This window comes from Stegodyphus dumicola, chromosome 8, assembly GCF_044657685.1.
Source record: "Stegodyphus dumicola isolate Sdum_Otavi_A_Nest chromosome 8, ASM4465768v1".
NCBI lineage: Eukaryota > Metazoa > Arthropoda > Arachnida > Araneae > Eresidae > Stegodyphus > Stegodyphus dumicola.
This window is the reverse complement of record NC_140775.1, coordinates 60,946,617-60,969,216: the sequence shown is the minus strand read 5'-3', so window position 1 is coordinate 60,969,216 and position 22,600 is coordinate 60,946,617. Positions and strand designations below refer to the sequence as shown.

General features: G+C 35.9%; 1 protein-coding gene across 1 annotated transcript in view; it reads left to right on the top strand.

Annotated features, from left to right (window-relative positions):
• The window catches only part of LOC118182290 (hatching enzyme 1.2-like), a 47,886-nt gene that overhangs the window by 3,798 nt on the left and 21,488 nt on the right, over positions 1 to 22,600 (top strand). Inside the window, exon 3 of the mRNA XM_085822940.1 lies at positions 12,925 to 12,987. Within this exon, the coding sequence (XP_085679066.1) occupies positions 12,925 to 12,987 (63 nt within the window). The remainder of the gene's footprint in view (positions 1 to 12,924; positions 12,988 to 22,600) is intronic.

Sequence of the window (22,600 nt, the reverse complement as noted above, 5' to 3'; positions counted from 1 at the left end):
CATACTGTTGTGGCATATATGGTTAGTATGTCTAGTTAGCAAGTGATAGATCAGTGACTTGAATCCTATCGAAACTAGAAATGAATGTTCATGTTATCGCCTCTATACAGTCTCTATAGAGTACTTGAATTAAAAATAGGCTGGGGCGTAACCTCATCAGGCATTTGAATTTGGTCAAATGGACCTTTCTCCAGTCGCCGTTTAAAAGAGAGATAATGTAAGGAATTCATTTTCCTTACGTGCTCTTAAGATTTAAGTGTTTAGCATGTTTAGCTATCTCATTGCAAGATCCGTGGAAAGAAACGCGACAATGGCACAGTTGATTTTATACATTTTCTGTATCTACCTTTTCATCAGGAAAACATACAAAAGCGTAGACTACTATGCTAACACAGAGATGTGTATAATTTATGAGAAAGATGTTTGAGAATATTTTTATAAAACTCATAACTCAGTTTTTCTCGAAACGAAATGCTTGAGAAATATTTAAAAACATTATAGAAACAATGTTTTTTGTGCTTTTATGTTTTTGACTAGGTGCTGACGTCATATGCTTCCTTTTCCACTGTTATTAACGTATAGGTTAGTGTAGCATTTTAAAATAACTAATTAATTATCAGTTCTTTAAATACTTCTCATGTTATTGACTCATTATTTACGCATGCATAAAGGGATGCTAATTTCATGCTAACAGGGCCCACTGAAAAGGTTTCCTAGTAAACTTTTAAATGGTTGCTGTATGATTTATTTCAAATTATTTCCATTACAAAAGAAAGGGAATCATTTTTTTAAATTTTACTGCGTGTAATGTACTTCAATCGAACTTTTGATAATGAAATCTTCATTTCAAGGCAATTCATTTTACGACACAAATTAACAAATTATCTGAACAAAAAAAGCTTCGTGTGATGAACGGTGTCTCGAGATACGAGCACTCAAGTGGGCAACATATGATTTTTAAATTTGTTTTGAGATAACCTATGCTATATGATTAACACTCAGGGGTATCTCTAAACATTATGTTAATATTTTTCGGTGCTAAACTCTCGTTAATAAAACCTGGCAGCAAGTGACTTGAGGACCATAAATTCGGCCTGCAGGAAATTATAGCCAGCTTGAGTAGTAAGCTGAGCTTTGAGGCTTTGAAGGACTTAATAGGACGTTTTCGTTATCTATCATCGTTTTTGTTATGGTTTTGTTATCTATTCTGTGTATCTAAACAAAACCGTAGGTTAGGATGCTAACAGTCAGAAGAAGTTTTAGAGAAATTACTAGAGAAAGAGCAAAATAAGCTCAAAAGAAGGAATTACAACAATTGCAGAAGCAAAGGCGATTTTGGAAGCCAGCTCTTTGAAAAGAGGAAGAAATAAAGGCTATCCTAATTCTCTATTTTATTAACCGTTTGAGTCCGGCGAAGCGCTATCGCGCTTCACTTGTCGTATGCCAAAAATACGGCGCAGCGCGATAGCGCTTCTCTTGTTTTGTATCGAGAAAGCGAAGACGCTGCTGTTGGTTAGTATACTTGAAAAACAAATATTGAAAAATAAATTATTTAAAAAAATTTATTATTTAAATAATTTATTATTTAAATAAAATTGAAAAATAAATTATTGAAATATTCAATTGGTTTCGCATCAGGAGGAGGGGCATACTTTGGTCCAGGTACTTCAGAAAAAGTATTCGATTCGTTCGAAAAAATTGTATCCACGGGTAAAAACTCATCAATAATATCGTCATCAGAGGTACTTGCAGTTACTTCATCATCATCACTGCTATCACTAATAACTCGTAATCTCTTAGAACGAATGATGATGTCACTTCCATTATCACTTTCAAGGTCATTACTATTCGTTATCACTTCTCATAACATAGTCACTTTCAAATGAATCAGAACTTGACATGGGTTATCTCGTAATTATCAGTATAACATCTGGTAAAAAATGAAAACAATTTCCAATTCCTATAAAACAACTGCTAGTGATATCACTACAACCTCTCTCAATAATTGCGTAAAGTATACTAAGCAACAGCAGCGTCTTCGCATTCTCGATACAAAACAAGAGAAGCGCTATCGCGCTGCGCCGAATTTTTGGCATAAGGACAAGTGAGCGCTTCGCCGGACTCAAACGGTTAAATTTCTGTATAATGGGGTGAGATACAAGGTTTCCAAGTAACGATATCACACTGCTAAAACACTTTTCAATGACAATGCAATGTCTCAGTTTAGGAAAATTTAAAATGTAGTCAACAAGAAAATCAAGCAAAGATAAGAGTCAAATACAAACCACAGAGTATCAAGCAGAGTCAGGTGGTGTTTAAAGATAAGGAAAAGAAAAAGATAAAAGAAGATGTCTGTAAAGACAGTCAGTCAACACATATTTTTACGAAAGGGAATTTCACATGCAAACAGCAACATCTTCCTCATCACTTGCCACTTACATCGTCTACCTTCCTTTTATATAGGTATAACAAAATTAAATCAACTTTTCCTCTGTTTTTAATCTGTTTAACATTTTAGATATCTTTTTTGCCTTATATTTAATTATACCCACGTGTTTTGGCTTATAAACTCTCTCACAATGTAAATTTACATAAATAATCATCTTGTCCTAAAACGAATTATTCATCCCTTCATACCTATGGGAAAAATTGTTACCAGTGACTACAATGCTCGCAATGGTTTCTTAACCTGGAAGAATTTCATATTTCAAGGGGAATAGCGGTCAGCCTTTTATTTATCTATTAAGGATTCAGTTTTAGTTGATGAATATAAAAACTACTTTTATTCACGTTTTGACATTTTTCATTATTTTCGATACCTTTTCATTTTTATCTTATACAGTACATTAAAAATAATCTAACTTATAAAATATATGTCATTTTCGAAGTTTGGATAGCAGGGGAGGAATAATCATCTAGCAATGCGAAAGTGGTGCGTGGGCAAAAAAAAGTTGAGAACCACTGTCCTAAGGCTTTAGAGTAACTTTAGTAGTTCAGTAGTGCTTGGTGATTACCAATTTGAAAAGCAAAGCTTTGCTACAGCATCTAGCGATGGGCTAGAGACATCGTGGGAGTAGGACTTGAAGACTGAAGATTGACAGACTTTAAAGATTCAGACAGAAAATAGATGCTTTTGCCAGAATTACTCATTAGATTAGATGATGAGTATATCTGCTTCTGGTGCTCAGACTGAGTCGAACCCAAGATGAAGTATCTAGATTAATAAAAGCAAATTCTTCTACACCATAAACGGTTCTTGTCAATTAAAATTCTTTATAAGAGTAGTACTACGAAAAATCATTTCTAGTATTCCCAGCCACATATTAGGGGTAGCCGCATATTAGGGTTTAATATATTCTGATTATTCAGTTTACGGTAGTTAATAAATTACTCTAAAGTTTAAGAATAATTCGCCATATTCCATAGGCAATAAAGAAATTCAAAATGCTAATTTTTAATTTGTAAGATATATCTCTGAAGCGCGACTTAGTATTATGTTATTTTATTTTGTGTTAAAAATAACTGCCGTCTACTACAGTAATCTTAATATTTTTTAAATAAAGTTTTAGATGTCATTTGAAAGAAAATTTTAAGTATTAAGATAATGTTTTGAGTTAAGGCACATGATTTTCCTTACATTGAGGACAGAAGTAAAGTAATAACTGATCTAAATAAATCAAAAAATTGAGAACCTTTCCTAATAATTTTAAACTTCGTATTCTTAGTGACGTTGTAAGGATCTTAAGTTTTACTAACGTTTATTTTATTTTAAATCTTTACTATCACTTCTTATTTTCTACTTCCGGCCAGAATTATAAGCGTGAAGGAGTTTATGCAAAGTTGTCTGGCGAACGCCAAGTATTTAAGTGTGGCCTTTTTGCCAAGCAGAAGAGAGGAAGCCGTGAGTTCGAAGCAGGCCGCTTACCTTAGAAGTTACGCAGTTGCTACTTTGCCTTCCAGGCCAGAGGTTTTAATCCTCTTGATAAATTAAACGTATTGTAGTGTTCACAGTCTCTGTGCTACATACGCTTTCTGTTATTATAAGGCCAATCTTATTCTAAAGTTAAATTAGAGTTTAGTTTTATTTTGATATCTTTTAAGTTAGACCCCGAGTGGAGGGTCATTGTATTCCGAAGTACGGAAGTCATTGTATATAAAGAAAAAAATAAAGGGTTTTGTATACCCTTCGTCTGTATCCTGTCTACTTACTACAATTAGTGAACATAGCTTTAGTAAGCTCTCTGTTCTAGTCAGGTCATTGTATGTTTCCGAAGAAGGTTAGAAGAAACATTGAACCTGATAGTGGCGCCCGACGAAGAATAACTATGGCCGAGTTTCAAGAAGAACCTGTGCTGCCTGCAGAAACAGCTCAGAATCCAGAAATGCCAGCTGCCGCCCTGGAAGGATTTGGGTATATTGTCCAGACCATGCGCGCTTCGATGAAACCAGAAGCAACGTTTAATGGAAACTCACAGGTAACCAGTTTTTTGGAAAAATTGGATGACCACTTCATGCTCTACCCCGTGCACGAGTTTCAAAAAGTTACCTTAGCTACCAGCGCTTTGAGGGGCCAAGCGCTTAACTGGTTCAAATGTATCGGCAGAAGTCTCTTGGGTCAAGCAGGAAGTCCCACCTATACCTACGAAAATTTCAAGACTGCCCTACTAAAAGCCTTCCCTGTTGTAAGGGATCGTGCGAAATTAGAAACAGAACTTTTCAGTATATATCAACAAAGAATGGAAAACCTCTCCAGGTTTATTTTAAGAAAAATTCACGTTTTCAAGCTCTTGTATGGAAACCGTCCGGATCCTGAAATAATTCAAGTGATTTTGCCGAGGTTACTACCCCAAGTGCAAGACTTTATTGAATTGAGAAATCCGACTACACTGGAAAAATTATTTGAGCTAGCAATCCAGTTTGAAAGTAGAAGAACGGCGGACGTCGAAAGAAGACGCCAATATCAACAGCGAAACCAATTTGGTACGCCAAGACTACAGCAAACTCAAGCACATGGCTACGGAGAAAAAGCGAATCAGTGGGCAAGGAAACCCGAGCATTCAAAAACAGACGGCGAACGTCGACAGTTCAATAGCAACCCAGAAAAAAAGTCTCAAGGCCAGTGGAGAAAGAAGGAAAGCACCGAAAGAAAAAATAATTTAAACTAAAACGGATTTCTGCTGACGAGAGGGTGCGGAAATCCGAAGGCCACGAAAACCCCTCTTCCTACAAGTTAAATACAGTAATGGTGAAAAATTTAACTCTTCCGAAGATTGAAGTCTTGGTAAATAATATCCCGGCCACCGCACTCCTGGATACCGGCGCGCAGTGTTCCTGTGTGGCAGAAGTCTTTTTTAGAAAGTATTTTCGCAAATACCGCATATATAATGCGGATAATACAACAGTATTAGCGGCGCAAGGAGAACAATGTAAGTGCGTAGGTAAAGTACCTTTGTACATCCGTATCAAGGACGAACAAGTAAAGGTGATGTTTTTTATAGTAAAGAATTTGCAAGCACACTTAATACTAGGAATAGACTTTCTTTCAGACGCACAAGCTACACTGGATTTTAATGAAGCGTCTCTTAAACTGACGATGAAACCAGTGCGTGTAGAAAAGGTTGAACCGCCAAGGGTAAATCTCGACCACCTGCCTAATGACGAGCAAGATAGAATCCGACAAGTGGTAAGTGAATTTGCTTCCTTATTTAGTGATATTCCAGGATTTACCAGGTTACTAACCATAGTATTGACACCGGAGATGCATTGCCGGTTCGTCAAAAACCATACCGGTATGATAAGAATAAGGAAAAAATTATAGAATGGCATATTACCGATATGCTACGTAAAAAGATCGTAACGCCTATCTCAAGTAGTTATGCTAGTCCGGTGGTTTTATGTAAGAAAAATAATGATTATCCTTTGGAGCATCCAAAAAGGTGGAGATTCGCTATTGATTACCGTAAATTAAATTCCATAACGAAATATCCGGTATATCCGTTACCGATTATAGAAGAAATTTTAAGGAACATAAAATCAACCAAATTTATGACAACTTTAGACTTAACGAATGGTTATTTTCAAATAGGGATCAGGCCTGAGGACGTGCCTAAGACTGCTTTTATAACCAAGTCTGGCACTTATGCATTTTTGCGAATGCCGTTTGGCCTTTCAGGCGCCCCAGCAACATTTCAGCGATGCATGGACATTGTGTTAAGACCTGTTCTCGGAAAGTCCACATTTATCTATTTAGACGATATCATTATTACTAGTGATAATCTAGACCAACATGTACAGGATTTAAGACAGGTGTTTTCTTTATTAAATGAGGCCGGTCTAAAAGTTAATGTCGAAAAATGCAAATTTGCAGCGCCTGAATTAAAATATTTAGGTTACAAAATATCGCAAAAAGGGATCGAGACAGATGAATCAAAAATAATCGCTGTACAAAAGTATCCGACTCCAAACACGGCAAAGAAGCTCTCTTCTTTTCTAGGACTTTGTTCATATTATAGGTCCTTTATAAAAGATTTTGCGGCTATCGCTGAGCCATTGTTAAAATTAAAAAGGAAAAAGGCAAGATTCTCGTGGACGGCCGAAGCCAATAGTGCTTTCGAAAAATTAAAACAAGCATTAACGCAAGCCCCTGTGTTGAAATTTCCTGAAAAGGATGAAAATTTAGAAATTTCAGCGGATGCTTCGGATTATGCGGTAGGAGCGGTACTTTCGCAAAATCAGCAGCCAGTAGCATTTTTTAGCCGAACTTTAAATCAAACACAAAGAAACTATTCCGCGACCGAGAGAGAGGCACTTGCAGTTCTGTTAGCAGTGCAAAAGTTCCGAGTCTATTTTGGAAAGGCGCCGATAACAGTATATTCTGATCATGCGGCGGTAACTAGATTGTACTCTGGAAAAAATTTATCCCCAAGGTTAATAAGATGGGCACTCAAGCTGCAAGAATATAATCTGGTAATCAAGCATACCCCCGGAAAGGAAAATATCGTAGCAGATGCCCTGTCACGAATTAAATTAGACGAACAGGGTAATACCGTAAAAGTTGCAATGCTGACAGCGTGTACAATAAATTCCCGAGAAACTGTAATAACCGAACTGGGTAAGGATCCTGAGTTTGGAAGTATTTATGAGTATTTGAAGGATCCTGAAAATTTTAGCCACCAAGATATTGTGGCGATAAGAAATAGGGCGGCCCATTACGAACTAATAGATGGTCTATTATTTTATACAAAAACTACGAATTCCAACAACGAATTTCGACCTGTTATCCCAGCTAGTCTTAGATTAAATATCCTGCAAGAGCTCCATGACAGCCCTTTAGCTTCTCATGCTGGTATTCGAAAAACTACTCAACGCGTACGCGAGGCAGTCTACTTTCCTGAACTGCAAAAGTTAACAAGGGCGTATGTCCAGTCCTGCCCAACATGTCAAGCCGTTAATTATATTAATTTCCGCCCGGCCGGGTTTCTAAATAGTATTAAATCCGAATTTCCAAATGAAATAATCGGTATCGATTTATTGGGCCCTTTCCCAAAAAGTCAGTTAAACAAAAGTCGCTATCTCCTTGTTATAGTTGATCATTTTAGTAAATGGACCGAAATTGTTCCCTTAAAACGAGCCTCCGCGAAATTAGTTACCGATTCTATTTTAAATAAATATATTTTAAAATACGGGGCGCCCCTAAAAGTTATATCGGATAATGGTCCTCAATTTGTAAGTAATATATTTGAAGACATGTGCCAAAAACTGGGCATACGTCATTTAAAAATGGTCCCGTATCGGCCGCAATCAAATATAGCGGAACGGGTCAACAGAAATATAGTGAAAATTATCCGTAGTTATGTTAAAAATTTTCATAAAAGCTGGGATAACTATGTCAATGAATTTGCTTTCGCCCTTAGGACCGCAAAACATGATACAACGGGAAAAACTCCTGCTGAGTTATTTCTAGGCAGAAAGATTATAACACCGTTAGATAAACTATTTTATGTGCAACAAAGAGCCCCAGAATTTAAAATGGGTGATATAGAAAAACTAATTAAGGAAGCAAAGAAGAATACGGAAGTAGCACAAAGAAAACAGAAGCTCTATTATGATTTGAAACGACGGGGAGTAACTTATAAAGTAGGGGATGAAGTACTAAAAATTAAGCATTCACTTTCTTCAGCACCAGAAGATAAAACTGCCAAATTTTTCCCACGCTTTGAAGGACCATATGTTATAGAAAAAATAACTCACGCTGTTGTAGTATTAAAGGCAAGAAATGGCGAAACCTGTTCCGCAAACATTGACCAGATAAAACCATTCTATGACCGTAATAAAATGCAAATCTTTTCAGATCTTTTGCAGGATCCGGTACGGCAGACACCGCAGGTACAAGTTCCAGAGGTGGGAAAACGACAAGTACAAGGGCAAGCCAATGAGAGACAGAAGCAAGTGAAAAGAAAATTGCCCCGCGGAAAAATTGAAGGTACAAAGAAAAAGAAGCCGTTCTACCGTCCAAAAAACAGAGTTCACGAACACCCCCAGAATGAAGAAGGGAGAAGGACGACGTATGTGGAAAAGACCGGGAGAAAGGACGGCAACTATAACCCGGCTGTGAAACGGAAGATTGACTCATCCGACAGAACTCTCCGCAGCAAAAGTCGCCGAACTGCGGAAGGGCCATCAGCGGCGGAGGAAAAAGTACAAGAAAAATTTGAACGGCCAACAACGAGGTCCAAGCAGGATCACGACAGAAGTTTCCCGGTTCCACCAAGACCAGCTGCCTTCAAACGGCCAAGACCACAAGCAGAGGACAGAAGGAAGATGTTCAAGGGTGGCCGTAGTGGTGAAAAACGGAAGCTTCCAGAGGAAAGCACTGAAGGGCGAGCCCGTACAAGAAGGAGGATCAACCAAGCTACGGTTTGCAGCACCTTTAAAGACTGGGCCCAGAAAAGGATGTCTGAATATTACAAAGATAAGTAAAATTTTGTGTTACTTTACAAACTTAAGTTAATCTTTCATTCTTACTGCAAGTGGCAGATTTGAAGAAGTTTTACCTCATGCGAGGTCTACCTTTATCGCCAAAAGGGCGAGAAATGAGTTGTGACCGATTTTCTTATTATGTTTTTCAATTACTCGCGCGTAAAACTAAAGTTGATGTATAATAGCGTTGTATAAAGACTTAAATATTGTAAAAAGTTATTGTATAAATTTTATTTAAAACATTCTAACAAGAAAGAAGTTTTAGTCTGAAAGACTTTTTGAAATGTAGTATTATTTCAATGTAGAAAGAATTGACACTTGCTTTGAAAAGAATAGAAGTTAACAATGTACTACTAATGTATGTTTTCAAATGTGGAAAATTAACGGCATCTTGATATGTTCTTGTATACATGTGAACTGTTATTTTGAATGTTTAGAAATAACGTGATATGGTAAAAGTGAAAGTAATGTTAAAAAATTTGTTATTCGTGTGACTGTAAAGATTAAATCATGGTGAATATGTGTTAAAGGTTGAATGATGTAGTTAGGCTCTCTGACGCTACACTTTAGAGTTAGCCACTTTCAGAATAGTACCTCAGGGTCTAGAGTTGAAATTAGGGTGTGTTAAGAGGTCTCGTATGTTGAATTTTAACACGTTAGTGTTTTGATTGTAGGAGGAAGTGTTGAACACATAGACAGAAACACATTCGTGTTTGGTGTTTTTACAACACATGTCAGAGAGCACGGGGAGAGATAATTAAAATAGTCATGAATGAAATAAGAATGTTAAGAAAAGTATATTCTATATGTTATTTACAATGTCATTCTGTAACATTTCATTAAACTAGTTTTCCTTCCAGATCTCTGGAAGGAACCAGAATTGAATAAAGCTCCTGTTTTGATGCAGTACAGATGAAAAAGAAAAAAGATTGTTGTATATTCCGGGAGCTGCTATTGTAACAAATTTCTTTCTTTTAAAATTTTCTAGTTTCTAGCTAAGTTATGTTTGTAAAAGTTTGGCCTCGCGTTAGTTTCTAGAGCTAAAAGTTTTCAACAAGGTCGTTTTAGACCTCAGTTTCAAACTAATTAACTCTGGCGGGAAGTATGTAAGGATCTTAAGTTTTACTAACGTTTATTTTATTTTAAATCTTTACTATCACTTCTTATTTTCTACTTCCGGCCAGAATTATAAGCGTGAAGGAGTTTATGCAAAGTTGTCTGGCGAACGCCAAGTATTTAAGTGTGGCCTTTTTGCCAAGCAGAAGAGAGGAAGCCGTGAGTTCGAAGCAGGCCGCTTACCTTAGAAGTTACGCAGTTGCTACTTTGCCTTCCAGGCCAGAGGTTTTAATCCTCTTGATAAATTAAACGTATTGTAGTGTTCACAGTCTCTGTGCTACATACGCTTTCTGTTATTATAAGGCCAATCTTATTCTAAAGTTAAATTAGAGTTTAGTTTTATTTTGATATCTTTTAAGTTAGACCCCGAGTGGAGGGTCATTGTATTCCGAAGTACGGAAGTCATTGTATATAAAGAAAAAAATAAAGGGTTTTGTATACCCTTCGTCTGTATCCTGTCTACTTACTACAATTAGTGAACATAGCTTTAGTAAGCTCTCTGTTCTAGTCAGGTCATTGTATGTTTCCGAAGAAGGTTAGAAGAAACATTGAACCTGATAACGTGACATCCATATTATCCATTTTTTTAAATAATTTGGATTACGGATTTCTCCCGCCCCAGATGTCATAATGTCAAGCACACATATTTTTACAATTTTCAAAAATAAAAATAATTGTACTGTAAAAGTTTTCACTGCACCTTGGATTGAAGGAAAATTAAAAAAAAAGTTCTTGCATATAAAATTTTCAAATTTTAAATGGAGGTTATTAATTTTTCGAATTTTAAATGAAGTTTATTAAACTGGAATAAATAGTAAGCCTAAAATCTGTAAATATCGTTTGCTTTAATTATCATGTCTAAGCATTTTATTGAAATACATCGATTTCTGTTGCCGAAACGTACACCAAGTCGTATCATATTGCTCTGTAAGAGTTCTCAAAACCGGTGGAAGCATACCAATGATGGTACGCAAAAGAAAAATGTAGTACGCAAAGAAGCAAAGTATTTTTAACTATTAAATTCAAAAATTAAATCCCCAATATCCTGGATGAGATTTTCTCTAACACTATGCGATTTGAGCTTTGTTCAAGAATGGTGGTGGTGGTAGTAGCACTTTGCAGTGGTGGTACTTAAGGTTTTCAACTTTTGTTTAGGCGGTACGCGTTAATCAAAAGGTTGAGAACCGTTTGTCTAAGGGAAGGAAAAATAATGATATTAAGAGTATGAAATTTGTTCGTGCTCTAACGAAATATAATAATGATGAATACTGTAGTACTCGTCATTGTGAGAATTAGGAACGTCCACTTAGAGCCCAATGTCGATTCTAGGGTTCGTTACTCTAATATGATTAACACATATTTAAGGGAGCTCTTGCTACTTCAAATGAGATCCTCATACTGCCTTCAGATAAGTGTATGCCGTGTTGCTTCCATGGACCGTCGACTAATGCGAGATGTTTTGATTCGGCAAGTTTTCAAACTCTGTACACTTTATTCGCATTTATATTTACTAATCTCACTATTTATTGAATTGCTTGGTTAAATAAATGAGTCTGGAAAGAGCAAACAAAAATTAAGTACATAAGTTATTTTACATCCATTCAATATAAATGCTGTACTTTTGTAGCAAAGCCAGTTAAAACATAAATTAAAATACTATAGCAGAAACACTATAATACAAACTGTAACATAAGGTAAAGATAAAGGTAAAAGTATGGGGGACACCAGCGATGTACCATAGGTCAACTGGTAATGCCTTCCTATACTAACTCTTTGAAAAAAAAGGGCGGGGGGGTTGATTGGAAGTTTTATAAGAATTTGCATAGACTGAAGCTTTTCAAAACGTCTAGAGTTTGCCTATTATGGTACATCGTGCAGTTCCACAGTACGCCCCGCATCCAGTATTTATTAAAAATAATGGTGTAGGGCATAAATAGATTACAAAATAGTCGGAATACAATTTGAGATTCACAAGATAAATTGAATATCTGATTTGATGCAACAAAAATAGGAAATAAACATAATTAATAAACAAATAAACATAATGAGATAATTATAATTAGTACTGGCAAAACAATGTTAAAATGAATTGTTATAATACGTAATGCTAAAAAGGTGGGTGTTCATGGGTTATTTCAGATATATTGGTTTATTGTAGTTTATAAAAATCACGAGCGGAGCCATTTTGTCCATAATTACAGCATGTAAAATTTCACTAAGTTTAAACGGTATGTGGACTTACACTTGACAGAGATCTAGGCCGTAGGAAGAGACTCGTTGCTTGGATATTGATGTTTATCTTTAATTAAAAACTTTTGGAATGCCAGAAGGTCAGTTCTTGGGGATTTTATGTGAATATCCTCAGTTAAGGGGCATGAGAAAGTGTAATGATCAGGAATTCCCACATATACAGATATCAGAATTTGCCGAATTTCTTGCGTAGAAATATGTGGGAAAGGTCCATCTCCTGTTATAAAGTAATTTAGTAAAGGATTCGAGTTCAGAGATGCGAAGCGTACACTGGAGATCAAGTTATATGTGTGTCTTCCCTCTGGAGCATTGTTCCACAAATCTTGCCAAGATTTTGAAGCAAGTTGTTTTAGTTGGTACTTGGAATTTGAGCGAGGCCAAGGAATGATGATTTCAGTACCATCTTGATTAATAGCTGCTTCTTTGGCTAGGTCATCTGCCTGATCATTACCAAAATCACCACTATGTCCTTTGATCCATGAAATAAACTGTAACATAAATAACATAGCAATAAAACATAAGTTAAAGCATTCTTCTTTGAATAGCATGCAAGAATGATAACCTTTTCCTTATTTATAGATATCGGCCCAGAGGTTTTAGACATGTTACTTCAAACAGGCCAATACGAAGAATTCAGTAAACGTAAGTATGAAATGTCCCCAAAATCTTTATAATTTTGAAATTTTGTTAAAATTAAACATCTAATTAAAATAATTCATTATTAATTAATATCTTCAAAGTTTTCCTTTTTGAATGAAGCAGTAATTAAATTAAGTTGAATGATCTCTTTGAAAGTGCAAGATTCAAGTAACCAAGTTTTGAAAAGTAATTCGTGTGCTCTAACGTAGCTTATAGTACTGCATAATATGTTTAAGCTTATGATACGTAAGAAACAATACAATTGTGATACTTCTGTGTACAAAAAGTATTTCGATGATGATTTTTCAAGTTATTAGATTTCTCTGTCATGAATATTGTGCATGCATGAGAATGTACACTTGAAATCATCTAAGGTAATAATTAACTCCCACTGTAATCACTCCTATGTAATTTTACAAAGTAATTCTTAAGAAAGTAAACTTATTAAACTTATTTTTGTTACCGCGAGAGAAGTTTGGATGCAACTTCGAGTTTTTTAGAAAACACTTGCAATAGTTATTTTATATTATCTGCATTGCGGAATACTGTTACCTGAACCAAATTTGTATTTCATTATTTTTTGTATTACTGTTACTTTTAATTTTGCAAATATCAACAACAGTAACAGTATTCCAAGTTTTGTGAAATAAAATTAGAGATCAATGAGCAATTAATTATCAGTTTTATTAATAAAGATTTTGTAATTAATGAGATCTTAACTATGCCTATCAGTCGAGCATATATTCGGCTATTGACCCCTTGATCATCATAGATCCGCTTCATCAAAACCGATCCTGTTTGGAACCCCTGAGCTAGGCTATAAATACAGACCTCGTCGTTAAATGAAACCACCAGGAGAACGCACCGAGATTCACATGCTCCCTGATTTATATCACCTACACTGTTAAACTGATAGTTCATTACATTACACCCAATGATAAAATTCTACAGAAATGGATGACCCAATCTGAAAGTCAAACTTAACATCTATGCGAAAGGAAACGGAATGAGATCCTCTTTGATGAAATCTACGCTAAGTTTGTTTATAAAGATGGTTAGGAATCTTGTTCCATCCAAAAACACAGGCTTAATCGCTAAGTTGCTCACATTCTGTCTGAAAACATCTATGGAATTCTAGATTTAATTTGAATTAATGTGACATCTTGATACTCGTATTATGGAATCGTAGATGCAGAAGTTTCTACTAACTCAGTGTTATACGGTAAAGCATGAAAAGTTGGTGAATATATATTTATGTTAGAAAGACAAAATGTATGTAAATATAAACTATGATTTAAATTAGCGATAGCCCCTTAACGCTTAATTTCAATTTCAATGTTGCTCCTCTGAATTATAAAAAGAGTAATTCCTTTTTACTTTATTCTGTACTGCGTCGTTTCGAGATTAATCCATGTTATATGACTCTTACATAACGCTGGTGATTTAATGGAACTAAAGCTCAAAGAGTCGATGATAATTTTACAGCAGTATTAATTATCTAATCAAATGCATTGGGAATCGAACTTAACTGATTCTGAATTAAAATTTCATCCCGAATAGAATTCACTTGGTTTCGACGCAGCTGGACTGCTTCTTGCTGCTCTCTTCTTATAGCAAAGCTGTCATAAATGGAAATGTTTTGAAATTGGCACAAGTATTGTGCTAAGTCATTTGTGGCCGCAACATATTTTTTGAAATAAAGATGAATATTTGATCTGCCTCGGCTGCCAAGTTGCTATTCATTATGGATTAACTTTCTACGTCATCAGTATTTCTACAATATCAATACAGCTAAGTTTGCTTCATTACTCAAACAGCCATTAAGGATTTTATAATTGTATATATATCTATCTCTCTCTCTCTATATATATATGCGTGTGCGTGACAAAGTAATGAAGTAAACGTATATATAACGAAATGCATAATGTAGAAAAAATCCTTAGTAACATTAATAACGTAATTTACTCAATAATAATTCTGTATAATTAATCAATCTCCTATCATACTTAATGTAGATTTAGAATATTTAATTCAAGTTAATGGAAGCGGTATTACATGAACAATTAAATTAGTTTTTAATGCTTCGTGCATATTTTCTTTAAAAGAAATTAATTATAATAATAGCTGTTTAAAAGAAACTGGATAACTCCACATTTTAAAGACTTAATATAATTTGGTATCCATCCCATTCAAAGTAAACCCTTCTTCATTTATGCTTCATTCACACAATAATAATAATTGTAATTCTGCTTGAAAATCTTTTAATTGAATAACGTCTAACGCAATCTAAAAATCAGCCTGCATGCCCTCTGCGAGTTCAATATTTCTGATCATTACGATGTGTTAGATTCATAGTTGCGATATTTGAAGCAACAGATCTTAGAACTATCCCAAGTTTCTCAAGACAAAACAGTCAAGCAGAGCTGAAAGCGCAGTAAGGACAAGCTTGTTAATTTTTTTATTGGGTGCAAAAGTGCACTGAGAATATGTCATTTTAAGTCAAACAAGCAATGTAATGCTTTACCGCAACTTTTGAGCAAAAACTAAACATTAGCTTCAAGACAATTAAGATGCTTAAATCTCCATGTTCTGAAAAGTTAAATAGCTAAAGTGAAACTCTCAAAGTTTTCTCATTATCATGCTCAGCAAATCTGGCAGGTTAAGACAAATTTTACATCCCAGTGTTAAGAAAGGTGGAACGTTTCTATTTCAATTACGTTCGAGAAATTCAGTTTCCATCGCTGAAGGTGCTAGACACATTTTAATTAAAATATTTCTCAGAAGCTTTATAATCATACTTAAAGTTTGGTATCGATGCATATATGCAGAATGGGCTTACGTTGAACGGAGTGAAGATCTTTAATTTTGGATAAGTTTCAAAGTTTGATCGGTTTCCTGTTGTCTTTTTGGTGAATATAATAAACACAGTATTAATAATATTTGTTTCTACTACACTGAATTCATGCAATTATTAATTAATCTGTTTTTTTTTATAAATTAAAAAATGCGCAAGGAATTAAATGAATAATTCATTTATTTGAAGTATAAAATAGGAACATTCTTTTAATTAAGGAAATATATAAAATAATCTATTTTGGTTAAGAAAATACAGAGGGATTGGAAAATACGAATTATAATGTTGCAATGGAAAATGAAATCAACAAGCCAGTCGTCTTTAAGAATTACAATAAATATACTTTCTATTCGACAAAATAAACGGACATTTTTAAGAAAAATTATATTTAGGAATATCACTTTTCTTATACTCTCGACTTATACTGTCCAGCATTTTGTAAAGAAATGCATCAGTTCACTCAATAGGAGTTACGATAATACTCATATTATTCAGTCATAAAACGCAAACACTTCGTACAGGAGAAAGGAGCTTAAATATATTATAACGATCTATATTTATTCAGGCATTTTCTGAAAATCATTGAAGAATATTTTGGAACATGCATAAAGATTTGAATTTTTTATTTTAGTAGATTTTTAAGGAATGTAAGTTTTTAAGAACCAAAAATATGAATACTTTACTGACATTAAAAGCAAAGATTTTTCTCAGGAGAATGACTCCATTTGCTGTTCAATTTAATGGTTTAGACAGAAGTGTGGAGAAATAGTCTGTCTTGAACTTTGAAACTAAGGAAATTAAACTTAATATTGTTCGCAAGAAGTCTGTGAAGTTGGGAAATTTGGAACAGGAAAAATATTAAGGGAAATGAAAAGCATTAAGGGATATTATTTAATCAGCGTGCTTATTCTGCCAGAAAAGAAGAAGTATATATGGAATTCTGTGAGATAATTTTGAGAAATTTAAAAATTAAAATCAGTACAAATTTATGAGCAGAGTGTATAAAACAGAGGTAACAAGTGTACAAAAGTGGGAATAACAGATATTCCTTAAATAGTGATTAAAACGTTTCTGAATCTAGAATTAGACATTTTATAAAACAGTTTCTTTTAACATTACGGATGGGTGCATTCTGTAAACTAATTATTATATTTATAGATCTCCCTACAGTAAAACTTTGCTGTTTCGGTATATGACGCATCATAAGTTACGTAACCTCATGCACAAATTTTGCTGAGATACTGGTAATTAACATGTCGGGTTCCAACATGTTATCTAACAGATAAATGTATAGGAACCTAGTGAACAAGTAAGAGAACATTCGCTTCAGTTCAGAAAGAGATACGTATAACTCAAGAACTGTTAATTACCCATTATTTCTCAAAATAAGAATTGAACAGTTGACTCCTTTCTCAGAGCGTACAGCATAGCCTCCACTTGGGATTCAACTCGGAGTAATAAGAAACAAAACTATTGCTTAGCCAAAAATGTATAGCCGAAGCTATCAAAATTCTAAGTAGTTGGCCCCTAAATATCAACTAGACTGGCGAAGCTATCAACTGCCTGAAATACGGTCGAATGTAATAATAGCATAGAGAGAGTGTAGCCAAAAGGCAAACGCGAGCTAGTTAGAATCTCTTCTTCTCTAACAAAGTCAGTGGAACTTCGACTTAAATACCGCTCTTACTCATTTGCATTAACCGCGATTCTAAAAACACATTCTTGTAGGAAATTGTAATCTGAAATTAGGAGGAAAGGAAAGTAGCTTTAACTAAAGATAACTGTGAAAATCTTAGCATAAACCTTACAAACATTTTCGTGAAACCAGCTGTTAATTTTATAATGAGTAGTGTTTTACACACTAAGCAACAATTAATCCTTTAAAGCAGCGAATTCTGATTGTCGTTTCTCTCTTTGCTTATGGTTGAAAAATCTTAATTTTGATTAGTAGTGTATTCGGGAAGTTCTTAGAATCGCTCGAGGAATTAGTGCGTTTATTTATTTAGTTTTTAAAACATAATTTATGTTTCTCTAACTAAAATGAGTAATCTTCAATAACCATATATAATGTTACATCTTATATTTAACAAAGTTACCGGCCCGGCAGCGGCCGAGCGGTAAAGTCGCTGAACACTGGTAGCTCGGTCCGAGGCTCGAATCCCGCGAACGGGCTGCCTGCATGGGCATTTTCGAGGTCTTCCCTACGTGTAACGTGTATACGAGCCAGTTTCCCTTAGAAAGTTCTCTACGAAGGCATCCCTCCCCTTAGGCAGATAGCCCTCGTGTGCTTTGCCATAATTAAATACACCACACTACAAATTTATCTCATAGCTCTGAAATTCTTTTTATAGAAAAAGATTTTCTAATTTTCAGAAATTTTCTTATTGAATATACATCTTACAATTAGTATTTAAAGGAGCATGTCTTGGAGCTGCTCCTTTGAGTAGCTTTTGATATATCTGATTTTTTGCGACTGCATGAAATGTTTAAATAATCGATATTTTTCTTTGAAAACATTTGAATTCAAGTCTTAATTGTGGTATAACTTAATAAATTTGCTATTTAGCTATGATTTCCAATGAGAAGACTTATTTCAGATATTTATTGCATTTCAAGCTAATAAATGTGGCTTTCTTTCTTGTTTAGCAGTAAGTTATTTCGTGCACGTGGTTGGATATGTTATCTCAGAGTAGCAGGGGTATATTACTTTGTCTGTGAATAAAGGTTATTATGGGCTCATGAGCAGTAGAGCAGTAGTCCAGAAGATGATCTCCTAGGAAAGGAAGGGGATGAGAAAGAAGTAAAGAAGTGTATAACAAAGAGGTTACAGCTATATGCAAGCTCAAAGCAAAGCCTATGAAAGGAATTAGAAATGTATTAAAAATTCCAAAAATAATTAAGTATATTATTATTCCTGAGAAGGAAGAGTACTTGTTTCAGTCTCCTTAAATATAATGATATCTGTACTGCAATTTTAAATCCGTTATTAGGGAACAGTTGAATATGACATGAAGGTCTTGTTTCAACTAGCGTTTAACTACTGCATTAATTATTTTATAAGTTACCATCCTTTCATACATTGTTTGTAAAAAATCATTAAAAGGAGCACCTAGCAAAAGTATAAGTACTTTTCAGAAGTAGCAGTTCTTCTGACCTGATTTTATATGCATTACTTAAAAATAGTTTCATCAATATACTGTTACGAATTTGGTATTTAAAAAGCTAATGTTAGTTCAATTACAAATTAAATGATTTTATTTCTCGCGCAGTGCAGCGCGTGACGAATATTAAAAGAAAGCTAAGCCGTAAAATTGAAATTACAAGAGCGCGTGCATTAAATAAATAAATATCTCTTTTTGATTTCGAGAAAGTACTGGAAAATTCTAGCGCGTGATTTTAAAATCTTATAAAAGGAGGAAAACATCTCAGTTTGTAGTAGTTGCTTAGTTTGTTGTTGTTTAGAAAACTGCTCTTGTTGATTGTAGCGAATTCGCGGATTAGCGTTCTTTAGCTGTTTTTAATTGCGTTCTATTGGACATTTGAGTAGTTAAAAGATAACTACTGTGAGATATTGTAATACTGCATGATAATTTGAGAAAATTTAAGCATTTTTGTTGTGATAATAATAAATTTTTTTTTTGTTCATTTTTCATCGGACTTGTGCATTCATTTCATAACGAACCCGTACGCACGCAACAATTTTTGGTGTCAGGAGTGGGATTTGAATGCCAATAACAAGAGCGATGGAAGAGCAATTAAGGCAGTTAATATCAGCCTTTGCCTCATTTAAAGAAGAAATTAAAGAGGAAATGAAATTGGGTCAGGAATCCGTTAAGGAAGAAATGAAATTGGGCCAGGAATCCGTTAAGGACGAAATGAAAGCCGTTCAAGCTGGTCAAGAAGAAATGAAAAGAGAAATTACTTGCATAATAGAAAATAAATTTGAAGCTATGGAAGGCAGAATTGAAGCAGTTGAAAATAAAGTTGGACATATTGAAGAAAAGGTTTCTTCCGTAAAAGATCATATTGAAGAAAGAGTTTCTTCGGTGAAAGAAGAAATAGAAGAAAAAGTTTCTTCTGTAAAAGAACATATAGAAGGGAGAGTTTCTGCTGTGGAGGAACGAATTGAAGGAAGAGTTTGTGCCGTCCAACACCAAATCGAACAACAAATTGATGAGAGAGTTTCTGCAGTTGCCAAAGAAATGGATACTTTAAAGAAATTCGTAGCGTCGGCAGGGAGCAGGAGTGATGATTTTAAATTCTTACCAATGCCTGCTCGTCCACCTCTGAAGCTATCCACATATGATGGGAAGACCTCCTGGCAGGTGTATAAGACACAATTTTCTATCGTGGCGGATGCGAATGGATGGGATTCCCAAGCTAAGGCCTGTCATCTCGCCGCTTCTCTAAGAGCCGACGCAGCGGATATCCTTCAGACTCTTCCCGAAAACAAAAGGTTAGATTTCGAAGCTCTGTCCGGCGCCTTGGAGTTGCGCTTTGGGGAGAAGTGTTTAAAAGACTACAGCAGGCTCCAATTAAAATCTCGTCAACAGAAGCCTACCGAAACACTTCAGGAGCTCGCCGCGGATGTTGAAAGGCTGTCCCATCTCGCCTTTTCGGAATGCCCGACAGAAACAAGGGAAATCCTGTCCTTGCAATACTTTATCGACGGCATCCGAGATACTGAAATACAGAAAGCTCTACGAATGGCGGATGTAAAAGATTTAAAAAGTGCTCTAGTGTACGCCATGAAATTTGAAGCAGCCCAGCAAGCCACTCGTCGAGACCGCCACCCAGTCAGAGCTGCTCAAGTCCAGGAGCCAGGGGATCAAGTCACCGCTCGACTTGACGATTTAACTAGACAACTGAACGCCTTGAGACGGAATATTGGTGAGAAGAAACCGACCGTTAAGTGCTGGAACTGCGGTGCTGAAGGACACATACGACGAAACTGCAAAACACCCCAGGGTACTGATGTTAAGACCGCTTCTAACAAGCAGCAGGGAAACTAATTAGTGGCCATCTCGCGGGGCGGAGGTTGCCAGATAATGAAAAGCCCCCGTTTAAAGCGCTTCAGATTTCTGCAGTGAGAGGCGGCAGTAATGGACTTTTCATAATAGGACATATTAATGGAGTTCCGTGCAATATGACTATAGATACAGGAGCCAACGTCACCATCATCCGAAAAGATTTGGCTCAACAACTAGGAAACAAACTTATCTGGACGCCGCCCTGCGTTACCCTCCAGACTGTGTCCGGTGAGAAGATCGACATCGACGGAAAAGTAAATGTTAACATCACATGGAAGTGCCGCTTACCATCACACGGCATATGTAGCAGAGATCACTGATTCTTGCATACTCGGATTGGACTTTCTAAGGAAATACAATTTTTCCTTGGATTTTAAAAATAACGAATTGCATTCTACATCTGAGGACATAGCATTATTTCTCGTTAATGATGAAGAAGTTAAATCTGTCCATAAAATCATAGCACAAGACTATATTACAACACCGGCAAGAACAGAAATTTTACTTCCTGGATCCATAGCCGAAAATAGAAATTTCCGCTACGGCATCATAGAATATCCCAATAACTGTAATATCCCAAAAGGAGTATCAGTAGCCTCAACACTCGTCGACCTATCCAGAACGGTTATCCCGGTGAGAGTCGCCAATGTAACTGAAAAGTCGAGAGTTATTAAGAAAGGTGAAGTGGTTGCAACATGTACTCCAGTAACCAGCGTTGAAAGAAAGAGTAACATCCCAGAATCCGTGTCCTCAGAGAGCATTACATCGGAGTTATTGCAGAATGCACAATTAAACGATAAAGAGAAAAATGCTGCCGATCGCGTCATTAAAGATCTTCAAGTTGTTTTCTCCCGCTCGTCTTCTGACGTGGGTCGAACTAGTTTGACACAACATAGAATAGATACTGGCGATCATCCCCCAATCAAGCAATATCCAAGACGTCTACCGTTTGCTAAACAGGAAGAGGTGCGAACACTGTTAAAAGATATGGAAGAAGGCGATGTCATCGAGCCTTCAGCGAGTCCATGGGCATCTCCCATCGTTCTCGTCAGAAAGAAAGACGGCTCAACAAGATTTTGCGTTGACTATCGCCGGTTGAATGAGGTTACGAAGAAAGACAGTTACCCTCTTCCTAGAATTGATGACATTCTAGACACTCTTTCTGGAAGCAAGTGGTTCTCAACAATTGATTTAAAGAGTGGGTATTGGCAGGTAGAAATCCATCCTGAAGACCGAGAAAAGACGGCATTTACTACGGGACAAGGACTTTGGCAGTTCAAAGTGATGCCGTTTGGACTGTGTAATGCGCCGGCAACATTCGAACGTCTTATGGAGACTGTTTTGAAAGGCCTTTCCTACGAAGCCTGTCTGATATACCTGGACGATATCATCATCGTCGGAAAGAGTTTTGAAGAGCATCTAGAAAATCTTAGAAAGGTGCTTCAGAAACTGAAAGAGGCCAATCTGAAGCTGACTCCCGCTAAATGCAAATTGTTTCGAAAGGAAGTGACTTACCTGGGACATGTCATCTCTGCAGAAGGTGTGCGCACGGATCCTGAAAAGGTATCAGCGGTTAAATCCTGGACGCGTCCCGAAAATGTCCATCAGCTGAGAAGCTTCCTAGGGCTTTGCACCTACTATAGGAGATTCGTGAAGAACTTTTCTTCCATCGCAAGACCACTTCACAAGCTGACAGAGAGCAAGCAAAGATTCTTGTGGACAAAGGAATGCG